The sequence below is a fragment of the Vulpes lagopus genome, chromosome 12, assembly GCF_018345385.1.
Source record: "Vulpes lagopus strain Blue_001 chromosome 12, ASM1834538v1, whole genome shotgun sequence".
In the NCBI taxonomy this organism is placed as follows: Eukaryota; Metazoa; Chordata; class Mammalia; order Carnivora; family Canidae; genus Vulpes; species Vulpes lagopus.
In genome coordinates, this window is record NC_054835.1 from 12779461 (window position 1) to 12791640 (window position 12180).

A 12180-nucleotide genomic window follows, 5' to 3' on the forward strand; every position below is an offset into this window, starting at 1 on the left:
GATAGAAGGCGGGGGTGGGGGGCTCAGGGTGGGAAGGGGGAGCCCTGCCTGGAGCGGAGGGCGGCAAGGCACTGGCCAGGGCTGGGCAGTGGGACCTTGGGGCGTTGGCAGTCTTCGCCCTCCAGCTGGCTGGTAGCTCTTCCTTCTGTCCCTGAAGCTGGAGGGGAGCGGTGATTGAGCCACAGCCCGGCACCGAACTTCCTTCGAGGAAGGCAGAGGCCCCCGCCAGGCCTTCCTCACAGGCCCCCAGGATTCAGAACCCAGCAGGTAAGTCCCCACCTGCACCCCGTTGGGTCTCACCTGGACACTGTGACGGAGAGGGTACGTGGACACCCGGATGAGCATGCGGTACGTGTGCTGGAGTGCCTGCCGTCCCTCCGAGTGCTGGTCACCCTCAGACCCTCAGGCAGGCCACAGCTCTCGTTAGGGCCTTGGAGAGGACACGGGGCCCCTCAGTAGCCCGTTGACTGGGCCCCGACTGTCGCTGGAACCACAGGCCGCCGGGTGGGCAGGAGGCTCGTTTCCAGCCTGCGTCCGTGCCACGGCGGGGCCTGGGGAATGTGGAGATGCGGTCGCCCCTCAGCGTCTCCACCTAGGCCCATTGGGTCCCAGCAGCTCTGCGGGGTCCTGCGTGGTCACACCAGTAGTCGAGGGACTTCTGGGCGCTGGCACTCTGTGTGAGCCCCAGGTGGCCTGCCTGCTTCGGTCCTCACGGCATTCTCTGAGGTCATCTGTTGGTGGTGTCCCTGCCCCGCGGACTGGAGAACTGAGGTTAGGCCAGTGACGGCCCAGACCACGGCCTCATGCAGTGGGTCCTTGGGTGCTTGAGCCAGGCCAGCTGAGTCTGGGGCCCAGGCAGTGACCCTCTGGACCCGGCTGCCATGGCCTCCGTAGGAGGGGGGGTGTGGACACGTGGCCCAGGCATGTGGGGGAGACACAGCAATCGTGAGGCTCTGCAGACGGGTGCCAAGGTTGCGGCTGTCCGCACAGATGGGCCTCAGACCCGTGGGAAGAGCACGTGCAGTGACGCCATCGACATGCACAGTCTCGTCTGCCTGGTGACTGTGTGACTCGGTCCTGTCCTCCTACATGTGGAGGGCAGTCGCAGGTCCCCCAGAAAGGCTCCAGGGGGGCCCCAGGTGCGTCTGCTCCACGGGACTTCCAGTTTGCAAACACACGTGCCCGGGGCTGACGGGGCGCGAAAGGGGCCCTTTGAAGCTGAGGCGCCCTGTGCGGGTCACCCGCAGCCAGCTCACGGGATACCCCTGAAGCCACGGGATCCTGTGCAGGTGCTGGGCCACCTCTTTGGGGGGTCTCCGCTCGCTGCGTGTTCCCTGCAGTCCCAGAGGGTGGAGGCGACGGGCCCAGGCCAGGTGGTTGAGACCTCGCCACCTTGGCAGCTGTGTCCAGCTGTGAGGGTCCGACCTTCGGCGCAGTCCACTGCTGCCCCGTAGCCCTGGACGGTGCCCCCTCCGGCCCTGTTCCTTGTGGGGCTGCAGAGGGGTCTAACCCTGACCGCGCTGGTCCTGTGACCTCTCTCCCTCCAGCCTCCCCAAACGAGCGTCAGAGAGCTGTGATCGACGCCTTCCGCCACGCGTGGGCCGGATACCGCAAATTCGCCTGGGGCCATGATGAGCTGAAACCTGTGTCCAGGTCCTTCAGTGAGTGGTTTGGCCTGGGCCTGACCCTGATTGACGCCCTGGACACCATGTGGATTTTGGGTCTGAAAAAAGGTATCCACTCCTTCCCAAACACACAGCCCCGATTCTCCTCGGGTGATACTTGGGCGGGCGGAAGGGAGGGTGAACGGTGCCCGGATGGGGGAAACGCTGCTGTTTCCTTCTGGCGTGCTCTCCTTCTCATGGGTGACAGGAGTGGACGTGCCATGCACAGGCAGCTGCTTTGCTGTTTGACGTCAGGCTCCCGAGGACCCACAGGGCAGCCCCCCCCCCCCCCCCAGCAAGTTCCAGCCAGTGCTTCTGCGGCAGCCAGAAGGGGCTCTGTGGCGGGAGGTGACCCGTGACCCGAGAGGCCGTCAGCACCGGGGTCTCTGCCTCACGCACGTCCTCCTCGAGCCACACGGATCGGGTGGTCGTGGGATCACCGGCCTAGGTTATCTCTGAGCCGATCTCAGGAAGTCCAGTTAAGTCATCCAAGGAGGCCAACGCCTCCTGTGAGGTGACCCCACGGCCTCGGATGCCACGATCTTTCATGACGACTGCCTGAGCGCCCGAGTGCATGCCGGCTCGTCTTATCTGTGTGCTGGGGGGTGTGAGGGCTCCTGCCCAGCCCGCAGGCCATGACACGCATACCTGTGGGAGAGAGAGAGAGATGGAAGCACAGAGCCCCGAGGGAGAGGCCCTGGGGCACGAGGCCGGCAATGGGCTCCCCTATTCTCGCTGTTTCACATCTCAGAGTTTGAAGAGGCCAGGAAGTGGGTGTCGAAGAAGCTACGGTTTCAGAAAGATGTGGACGTCAACCTGTTTGAGAGCACAATCCGGATACTTGGTGGGCTTCTGAGCGCCTACCACCTGTCGGGGGACGAGCTCTTCCTGAGGAAGGCTGTGAGTGTCTCAGCCCGGGCCGGCTCGCGCTGCGGGGAGAGGAGTCCCAGCGAGTGAGCAAACAGTTGTTTCTCGGCTCGAGGGATTGGGGGGCATGAGGGGGTCCGTTCCCAGATCTCCCACCCCTGATCCGGTGGGGCCTCCTTCGCGCACGTGCGCACGAGCTGGCCTAGCGCTGCCTGTATCACCGCGACCTGCAGGGAATTCCTCTCGGAGTTCTGCGGGGCCAGCTCCGATTTGCGGCCATGGTGCGTCGAGGCCGGGTGAAGCTGGCAGGTCCCACATCCCCATAACTGGGCAGACTCAGGGCCAGGGTGGCGTCATGGGACGGAGGCAAGGCCGCCGGGCAGCAGGGAGCCTTGACGCCTCACCATGTTGTTGTGTCAGGAAGATTTTGGGAATCGGCTCATGCCTGCGTTCCAGACGCCTTCCAAGATTCCGTACTCCGACGTCAACATCGGCACTGGGGCCGCCCACCCGCCCCGCTGGACCTCGGACAGCACGGTGGCCGAGGTCACGAGCATTCAGCTGGAGTTCCGGGAGCTCTCACGCCTCACAGGAAGTAAGAAGTTTCAGGTAGGCAGGGCCCGGGGGGTGCAGGGGGTGAGGGCTGGGGTGCACCCTGACCCCGGGCCGCGGCGACACCACCCTCCCGTGTCCTCTGTCGGTCCCTATTTGCTCTCTGCGGATCCCTCTTCCTCCCTGATGACGGATGCTGGGGCGTCAAGGCATCACCCGGGCCCAGGTCCTCAGGGTCCCCCCCCTGCCGGCCTCCCACGTGCTGCAGTGGCATGCGGCAGCGGGGTTGTTGGGAGGAGGGTGCCAGCACCCCTGGGGTCGGCTGGGCTAGGTGGCTCTGTGCTGTGTGGCCTCTGGGCCTGGTGGTGGTTTTTGGACTCCCCGCCCGGCTGTCAGCATCTTTGTCAGACAGTCCTCGTCCCTCCGCGCTCCTCCTGGGCAGCTTCTGCACTCGGCACACTGTGCCATTCGTTCTCCTCTTTCTCTTGAGACACTGAGATGTGGGTCACGTGCTAAGAATGCGAGGCTCTCCACGTGCAGCCATACCGCATTCCTCGGGCACAGCGGTTGCCATGTTCTGAGTCCCGAACGACGTCCCCCCTGAGAGGTGATCCATCGCCCATGACGCACCCTCCTGCCCTCCGGGGCCTTGGCCCACATTGGGGACCACAGAGCGAGCCGTGTGCGTGTGGGTGGCTCTCCCTGTTTTTCATCCGGCGTGGGCGAGGTCCTGCAACACAGGCCTCCCACGTCTGGCCCTTTCAGCGTGCGCGACGTTGTCATCTGCGTGGAAGCATTTCTGGACACGTCTGTGTCGTGGCACGTGTGCAGGTCGCCCCTGTCCGTGGCCCAGCAGCACCCCATCGTGTGGACGAAGCCCGTGATGTCCTGTCCAGGCGCTCGTCGGCGGGGGGCGCCGGGTCATCTCCGACGGGGGGGGGGAGATGGGGGGTGAGGGCCGTGCTCCCGTGACCATCGTAGCGGGTGCGTCAGGGTGCCTCGCGCTCGATGCGGTTTCCGTACCCATGACTTGCGGCATTTCCGACGCGGGCCGCCCCAGGTGTTTGTGTCCTGGGGAGACGGGTGGTGTGTGGGCCCCTCCGCCTCGGGAGGATCTATGAGTTAGCGTGGGTGTCCGTGTAGGGTAGAGGCCAGGCTGCCGGTCTTCGTGCGCGGTCCTGAGCGTGGTCACAAAATGCGCACAGAGCTGTGGAGCCTGGTTGCGGGGAGCCACCTGGGATGACGGGCGAGCTGAGAGGAGCTGAGGCCGTTGGGTCTTGTGGCCGCTCAGGAGTCACCGGGTGGACACATGGCAAGCCCGGGCGCAGAAGCAGACATGCCTGCCTTCCCTCCAGCGAGTGGGAGAAGACGGCCATGCCTGGGCCAGAGGTGGTGGGGACGGGGCTGTGGTCTCGAGGCACAGCCCCCTGCGGCTGAGCTCAGCCCTATCACCGGGCCTGTGGCCCCTGCCCAGGCATCGAGGCAGTCGTGCGTGAACAGACGGGCCCAGCGCTGTGGGGCCCACCCGTGTGGGTCTCAGAAACCCCCCTGCCCAGGGCAGCCAGGCTGAGGGCGCCATGGCTGGGATCATGGCCTGCTCTCTGCTCCGCAGGGCCCAGCGGGTCAGTCCTGGCGGGGGGGGGGGGACGAGCCCACGGAGCCCCTCTGTGCCACGGGCCACCCACCCTCTCGCTCCCCCCGCTCCCCCCTCGTCTGCCCCAGGAGGCTGCGGAGGAGGTGACGCGGCACGTCCACTCCCTGTCGGGCAAGAAGGACGGGCTGGTGCCCATGTTCATCAACACGCACAGCGGCCTCTTCACGCACATGGGCGTGTTCACTCTGGGAGCCAGGGCTGACAGCTACTACGAGTACCTGCTGAAGCAGTGGATCCAGGGTGGAAAGCAGGAGACGCAGTGAGGCCGGTTTTTGCTGCCTTGGGGTGGAGTCCCCACGCCCCCTGATCCCCAGTCCTTGGCCAGGCAGCCGCAGCCATGCCGGCCCAGCCTCGGCCCCCTCCTCGGGAACGTGTTTCTTCCAACCATGACCTTTGTGCCGAGGATGAGGAGGAGGGGGCCTGGGGCCTGGCCTGGCCTGGCCGAACAGGCATCCTTGGGGTGTGGAACCCCCCCCCCCCCCCCCCCCCCCCCCCGCGCACATGCTCCCCAGCCGCAGGTGGCCAGGTGCCCCTGGGCCACCTGGCGCTTACTGTTCTGACGCTCAGAACGCACGCTTACCCGGAGAGCAATGCGGTCGCTACTGCATCGTGCATTGTATGGCACGGGGGAGAGAACTGGTTGTTCCTGAGGTCTCGAGCCTAGGGGTGACAGCGACCCCTGACCCCTGGGGGGCAGCTGCGGGCTGAGCCCTGCGGGCAGAGACGAGGGCATCCCGGCACAGAGAGCCGTGGTGGGCATGTGGGTCCTGGGGCCCTGCTGAGGCTGGTCTTGGGGGGCCCCTTGGCGGGGGCGTCAAGAGGAACGCTCCCGTCCAGGGGAGGGGAGGGCCGAGCCCTATGCCCCACGCCGCCGACGGCCACGAGCCTCGGCCTGCGCTAGCCTGATGCCACCCCAGACGGGGCCAGGCGTCTGGGCCGCTAGCATGCACGTGGCCCGCACGGCCATGTGCCCGATCCCGGGGCGGGGAAGTGGGGGCCATGCGCCTGCCTGGCGTGCGCTAAGAGGATCCCCTGTCTGTTCAGGTTGTTAGAAGACTACCTGGAAGCCATCGAGGGAATCAGAAGGCACCTGCTGCGCAGGTCTGAGCCCAGAAAGCTCACCTTCGTGGGGGAGCTGGCCCACGGCCGCTTCAGCGCCAAGATGGTGAGCACGTGCGTGACCCGGGGAGGGCGGGGGGCCTTGGACTCCCATCGGATGGCTTTGTGAGTCAGGACATTGCAGAGAGCGATGGCAGCCCAGCCGGAGCGTGAGTTCTTCCGGTTTGGGTCTGCTCGTGTCGGGTCCAGGCAGGGCTGCGTGGCCCGGACCCGTTCCCGTGACAACAGTAGGGCGCAGTCACAGGGGCACTGAGGTCCACAGTGGGCACCAGGCCCCTCCCCCAGGGCCCTCCCCGTGCCTCTCCGTGTCCCCTCTGCCCTGGGGTCACTGCTGGTGTCCTACTATGGGTCCCGCTGACGCCCGGGGGTGTCTGGGGTCGGGGTCGGTCCAGGGGAGCCAGCCGCTACCTCTTCCCCGCCCCCCCCGCCCCCCGCTCCCCTGCTCATGTGGAGCGCCAGATGCTGGGCCCGCGGGGAGTCCCTTGCCCGTGTGGAACCGAGGCAGCGCCAGCCCTGCTGTTGGCACCACGCCCCCTGCCCTGTGCGGCCACAGACTCCGCAGTGGTGAGGACCTGCTCTGATTTCAGGACCACCTGGTATGCTTCCTGCCAGGGACACTGGCTCTGGGCGCCCACCACGGCCTGCCCGCCGACCACATGGAGCTGGCCCGGGCACTCATGGACACCTGCTACCAGATGAACCGTCAGATGGAGACGGGGCTGAGCCCCGAAATCGTGCACTTCAACCTGTACCCCCAGAACGACCACAAAGACGTGCAAGTCAAGGTGAGCAGGGCCGGGGTGTGGGGGCGCCTGGGGGCCTGGCCTGAGCTCAGCCCGCATTTCCCTCCGCCCCCCCGCCCCCACAGCCGGCCGACAGGCACAACCTGCTGCGGCCCGAGACGGTGGAGAGCCTGTTCTACTTGTACCGCCTCACGGGGGACCGCAAGTACCAGGACTGGGGCTGGGAAATTCTGCAGAGCTTCAACACGTACACGCGGGTGAGCTGCCTGCCGGCCATCTGGCCCAGAGCGGCTGGGACTGGGAGGGCAGGCACCGTGACCTCGGGAGTTCAGGGCACATGGGACCCAGGGTCTCGGGGGCTGGGGCATCCCGAGGGGCTTGCTTGTGTGGGGAGGGCGCCTGCGGCGGCCTGGTATACACGGGGCGCATCCTCCCCGGATATTCCATGTGGCCTGGGCGGCCCTCCTCCACCCCAGGATGACCTCGGGGGCCCTGCTCCCTAGATGGCACTGGGACCGTGGTGCCTCTCGTCCTGCCGTCGGGGCCATGGCTCAGACACGGTCATGCCCTGTCCAGGGCCCACCACCCGCCCTGCAGAGCCAAAGCTTGTCCTTTGCCCTGTGGTGTGGGAGGCGGTGAGTTCTGGACTCCTCGAGTGCCCTTGGGGCCTTGGGAGGCGGCGCTTGCCATCGGGTCACTCGAGAGGAGCTGGCATCTCCGAGGGCGTGTCTGGAGGCCCCGTGGCCAACTGGCTCCGCTGAGGGGGCCAGTTCCCTGGTGGACCTTGGGGTCCCCCACCCCGACCCTGCCCTGGCCCGCGTAGGGCAGGCACGCTGCGGTGAGGCAGGGAGACTTGAGACTTGGGGTGGGGTTCCTCTGGTTGCCGGGGCCTCACCCCCGGGCCGAGGCTGGCACGGGGAGCTGCCTGTGCCTGCAGCCGTGACGCCATGGTCTTGCCTCTTGCGCAGGTCCCCTCGGGTGGCTACTCCTCCATCAGCAACGTCCAGGATCCCCTCAATCCCCAGCCCAGGGACAAGATGGAGAGCTTTTTTCTGGGGGAGACGCTTAAGTACCTGTATCTGCTCTTCTCTGATGACCCAGACCTGCTCAGCCTGGACACCTATGTGTTCAACACGGAGGCTCACCCCTTGCCCATCTGGGCCCCGCCTAGGGAGGTGTGATGCCCCTGTGGGCCCTGCCTCAGTTGTGACACATTCTTCCTGTGATTCAGGGTTGTCTTGTTCTCTAGAGGAGAGTTTTTCCTTCTTCCTGTGAATCTTGAATCATGTTTACATTCCAAATACCCAAATATCTTCTCGTCTGCCGGTGCCTGGCCTCATTTCCATCCCTGTATCTCCAGGGCTGCTCTTGCTCACCCCACATCATGTTCAGAGACAGTAGCTAAAGGGACGTACCAACATGGGGTCAGCCTGGGGTATCAGAGCTGGCACGTATGCTGGTCCGAGGGTCTCAGTGCACCTGGCGGACTGTGGTATTTACACATGGACTCAGGGATCCTCTCCTGGCCCTGCAGGGGGCGCCAGGAGAGGTGGGGGACCAGTTCATCCTGCTCCTGGACCACGCCAAGGAATGGACTTTCCAGGCAGCATAAAATTAATGTTTCCCTTGTTGGTAAGTGGATCTCTTCTTTGAATCATTTTTGTGTAGATTGAGAAAAAGCCATTGTTTTGGATATCTAGATTTCAGTCTGTTGATGTCAGCTTTGTGTTCCAGATCATACTGCCATCTTCCATACAGAAGTTAACACTGTGTGTAACTTACCTTTCATTGTACAAGTTGGCATGCTCACTCTTTGGGAGCAGAAGGTTCACGCCTGCCTTCCCTGGAAACAAACAGCAAATAGTGGGTAGTGAGGAGTATTAAACCCAGTTTTGCTTTTCATTAACTTTTGCTACAGTTTATAAGATATAAAAGTTAATGCAATTTGGGACTTCAATATCATGGCAAAGATGAGTACAGTCAAGGAAGTGGAGTGGGTGTCTGTAGCATGGCAGTGAGGTGGCTCCAACCTCTGAAACATAAAGGAGGCAGAACCATTATGATCAGTCTTCAACAATAGCAATAACCAAATCATGAGGAAAAAAAGTATGGCTCATTGAATGGAATGAAGTTAGTTGCTAGAAACTATCCCTAAAGAGGTCCAGATATGAGAATTCTTAGAAAAAGACTAAGAAGGTTCTTCAATGTGTTCTAAAAACTCAAAACATGCATGTGGTGATAAATCAGGAAATGTTTGTGTGCTCTGAGGATATTGGTAAGGGAAATCATCAAGAGGAATAAGTCTTTTGCTGAAGTGTGCAGTTGGGATATTTATCAGTGGCGGCCAATAGCAAAAGGAGTTCTGAGAGGGCCCGGAAGTGGGACTGACAGCCCCTGATTTGAGCAGTGGAAGAAGAGCATGAAGAACCGTGAACAGAGCCCACAGGACCCCCAGGGCCCCATCCTAAGTTTGCCCTGCGTGTGCATTACCATAGGAGTCTCAGAAGACAGAAAGGGGCGTGACAATATTTGAAAAAGTGATGCAAATTTACCAAATTTGACGTCATAAGATATAAATCTACGAATTCAAGACACTTAGTGACTTCCTTGTAGAATCAATTCAGAGACCCAGAGCAGATAGTGTTGAAAGAATCCTGATGTAATCAGAAGCAACGTGTGATGCATAAATGTCTTCAGTAAGGTCAACAGCCAATTTCTCCCCCCAAAATAGGGGGTGCCTGGCTGTCTCAGTGAAATGTTCAACATGTAATTTGGCTCAGGTCATGATCTTAGTGGGTCGTGGGACTGAGTCCACCATTGGGCTCCCTGCTCAGTGGGGAATCTGCTTAAGATTCTCACCCTTTGCCCTTCCCCCCATGGTGGGTGCTCGCTTGCTTGCACTCTCTCAAATCTTTACAAACAAACAGGCCAGAAGACTATGAATTCTGTATATAGCAAAATTGACTCAAAAAATGGAGAATTTAAGATCTTCCCAGATAAAAGCCAAGGAGCTGGTTGCCAGTCAGCCTGGTGTGCTTGAAGTGCTCCTGGGGATCCTTCAGGTGGAAACAAAAGGACACTAGGTAGTACCTCAACGCTCTAGGGAGAAATGAAGGTTTCTGCTAAAGACAGAACTGGGGAAATACAAACACCAGTATCCTGTTTTTTGTTGTAACTCCCAATTTTGATCCTACAGGACTTAACAGATACACATAAAAGCTCATTACAAATTATGTCTGGGAGCCCACAATGTACAAAGTGTAATTTGTGATGACAGTAACATAAAGGAGTAGGTTGGAGTTGTTTAAATGATGGGTTATACATGTTAGTGAGTGAAGTTCATGTCCACTGGAAGTACATTACAAATTGAGGGTCTTAGATGTAATTAATCTCCATGGTAACCACAATGAACATACCTAAGAGATACAAAGGGAAATGAGAAGGGAATTGAAATGGTTCACTAAAAAAAATTATTTTTAAGGAAAAAACAGTGGGACACCCAGTTGGGCATCTGCTTTCGGCTTAGGGTGTGACCCCGGGGTCCTGGGATCGAGTCCCGTGTCGGGCTCCTTGCATGGAGTCTGCTTCTCCCTCTGCCTCTGCCTCTCTCTCTGTGTCTCCTGAATAAATAAAATCTTAAAAAAGTTCATGGAAGAAATGAAGGACAAAAAAGGCATAACATGTAGAAAACAAGAGCGAGGTTGTAAAAAGAAGTTTCATTGGGAGTTACCTTAAATGAAAATGGATGAAACTCCAGCCAAAATCCGAGATTAGCAGACTGAATTAAAATAACGATATGAAGGGACACCTAGGTGGCTCAGAGTTGTTAAGCACATCTGTCTTTGGCTCAGGGTTTGATACTGGAGCACCAGGTTCCCTGCATGGAGCCTGCTTCTCCCTCAGCCTGTGTCTCTGCCTCTCTTTGTGTCTCTCATGAATAAATAAAACCTTAAAAATAAAATAACAGTATGATACAACTATATGTTGCCTAGGAGAGATTGGGTATGGCCCCAGAGATACAGGCTGATCGGAGGTGGGAGGGTGGTGAAGTCTATTCCACCTGAATTGTGACCAAAGAGGACTGCCCTGGCTCTGCCACTGCCACAGAAAGTGGACTTGAATCCAAACACTGTTCTGAGAGGGAAAGGTAGATACAGCTTTTGTTGTATCTGAACAAATAAAACAAGATTCTAATAAAAGAATTTCTAAAGTTAGATATGCACCAAACAGCAGATTCCACAACACATGAAGCACACTGGCAGCATTGAAGAACAGGCAGGTTTCTAGTCACAGGCGGAGACTTCACTGAATCACGTTCGTGATGGATAGAACATCTAGCAGAATATGAGTAAGGAAGTTGAGGACATGGACAGCACAATAAACTGGTGAGACCCAACATATGGAAGCAGTCCAAACAACAGTAGGATGTCCATGCTAGGGGCACGTGGAACGTTCTTGAGGATATATCAATGTTAGGACACAAAACAGGTATTAATACATTTTAAAAGATTGAGCCCAGGTGGCTCAGTGGTTGAGCGTCTCCCTTTGCCTCAGGTCGTGATCCCAGGGTCTGGGATCAAGTCCCACATCAGGCTCCCTGCATGGAGCCTGCTTCTGCCTCTCTCATGAATGAATAAATAAAACCTTTAAAAAAAATGTTTTTAAAAGAAAAGGAAGAAACCAGGTGTCAGGCTAGCTCAGTCCATGAAATGTGTGAAATGTGTGACTCCTGATCTCAGGGTCATCCGTTCAATTCCCACATTGAGAGTAGAGTTTACTAAAAAAAAAAAAAAAAAAAGAAGAAGAAGAAGAATTCAGATTAATACCAAACTATGCACTTGAGGAAATAGGGAAAGAAGAACAAACTAGTCTCCAAGCTTATAGAATGAAGGAAATAATAGAGCAGAATGGTGGTAAAATAGAGGAAAACAGGAGAGACGGTCCGCAAAACCACAAAAGTTGGTTCTTTGAAAATATCAACAAAATTGATAAAAAATGACAATGCAAAGCAGAAGGCAAACAACTAATATCAGAACTATAAGTGGGGCAGGGGCATTACTAGTAACCTTAAAGATTAACAAAAAGGATTATAAGAGAATATTGTAAAAAATTGTACACCAGCAAATTTGATGATCTTTTTAAGATGGACAAATTCCCTAAAATCCAAGAATTACCTGAGTTAGCTTTAGATCATACGGGAAATTTCAGCAGACTTAGAACAAACAGATTGAACAAATAGGTTTTTAAAAAAATCACGAAATGAAGCCTCCCAACAAACAAAAGGCAGGGACCAGGTGGCTTCACTGGTGAATTTTACCAAACATTTAAGAGTTTGAACCCTTGGTTGGTTCAGTTGGCGGAGCGTGCAACTCTTGATCTTGGAGCTGTGAGTTTGGGACTCACGTCTGGGGTAGACATTACTTTAAAAATCATTTTTAAAAAAATCATTTTAGGGGATCCCTGGGTGGCTTAGTGATTTAGCGCCTGCCTTTGGCCCACATCGGGCTCCCTGCATGGAGTCTGCCTTTGTCTCTGCCTCTCTCTCTCTGTCACTCATGAATAAATAAAATCTTGTAAAATA

General features: G+C 57.8%; 1 protein-coding gene across 1 annotated transcript in view; it reads left to right on the forward strand.

Annotated features, from left to right (window-relative positions):
- Nucleotides 1-8505, forward strand: part of LOC121473188 (endoplasmic reticulum mannosyl-oligosaccharide 1,2-alpha-mannosidase-like) — an 8712-nt gene extending 207 nt beyond the window's left edge. Inside the window, exons 2-10 of the mRNA XM_041725234.1 lie at nt 158-267; nt 1548-1733; nt 2416-2564; nt 2952-3140; nt 4806-4996; nt 5782-5902; nt 6444-6641; nt 6725-6856; nt 7568-8505. Coding sequence (XP_041581168.1) covers nt 158-267; nt 1548-1733; nt 2416-2564; nt 2952-3140; nt 4806-4996; nt 5782-5902; nt 6444-6641; nt 6725-6856; nt 7568-7780 — 1489 coding nt within the window. The 3' untranslated portion in view covers nt 7781-8505. The remainder of the gene's footprint in view (nt 1-157; nt 268-1547; nt 1734-2415; nt 2565-2951; nt 3141-4805; nt 4997-5781; nt 5903-6443; nt 6642-6724; nt 6857-7567) is intronic.
- The last annotated feature ends 3675 nt before the right edge of the window (nt 8506-12180 follow it).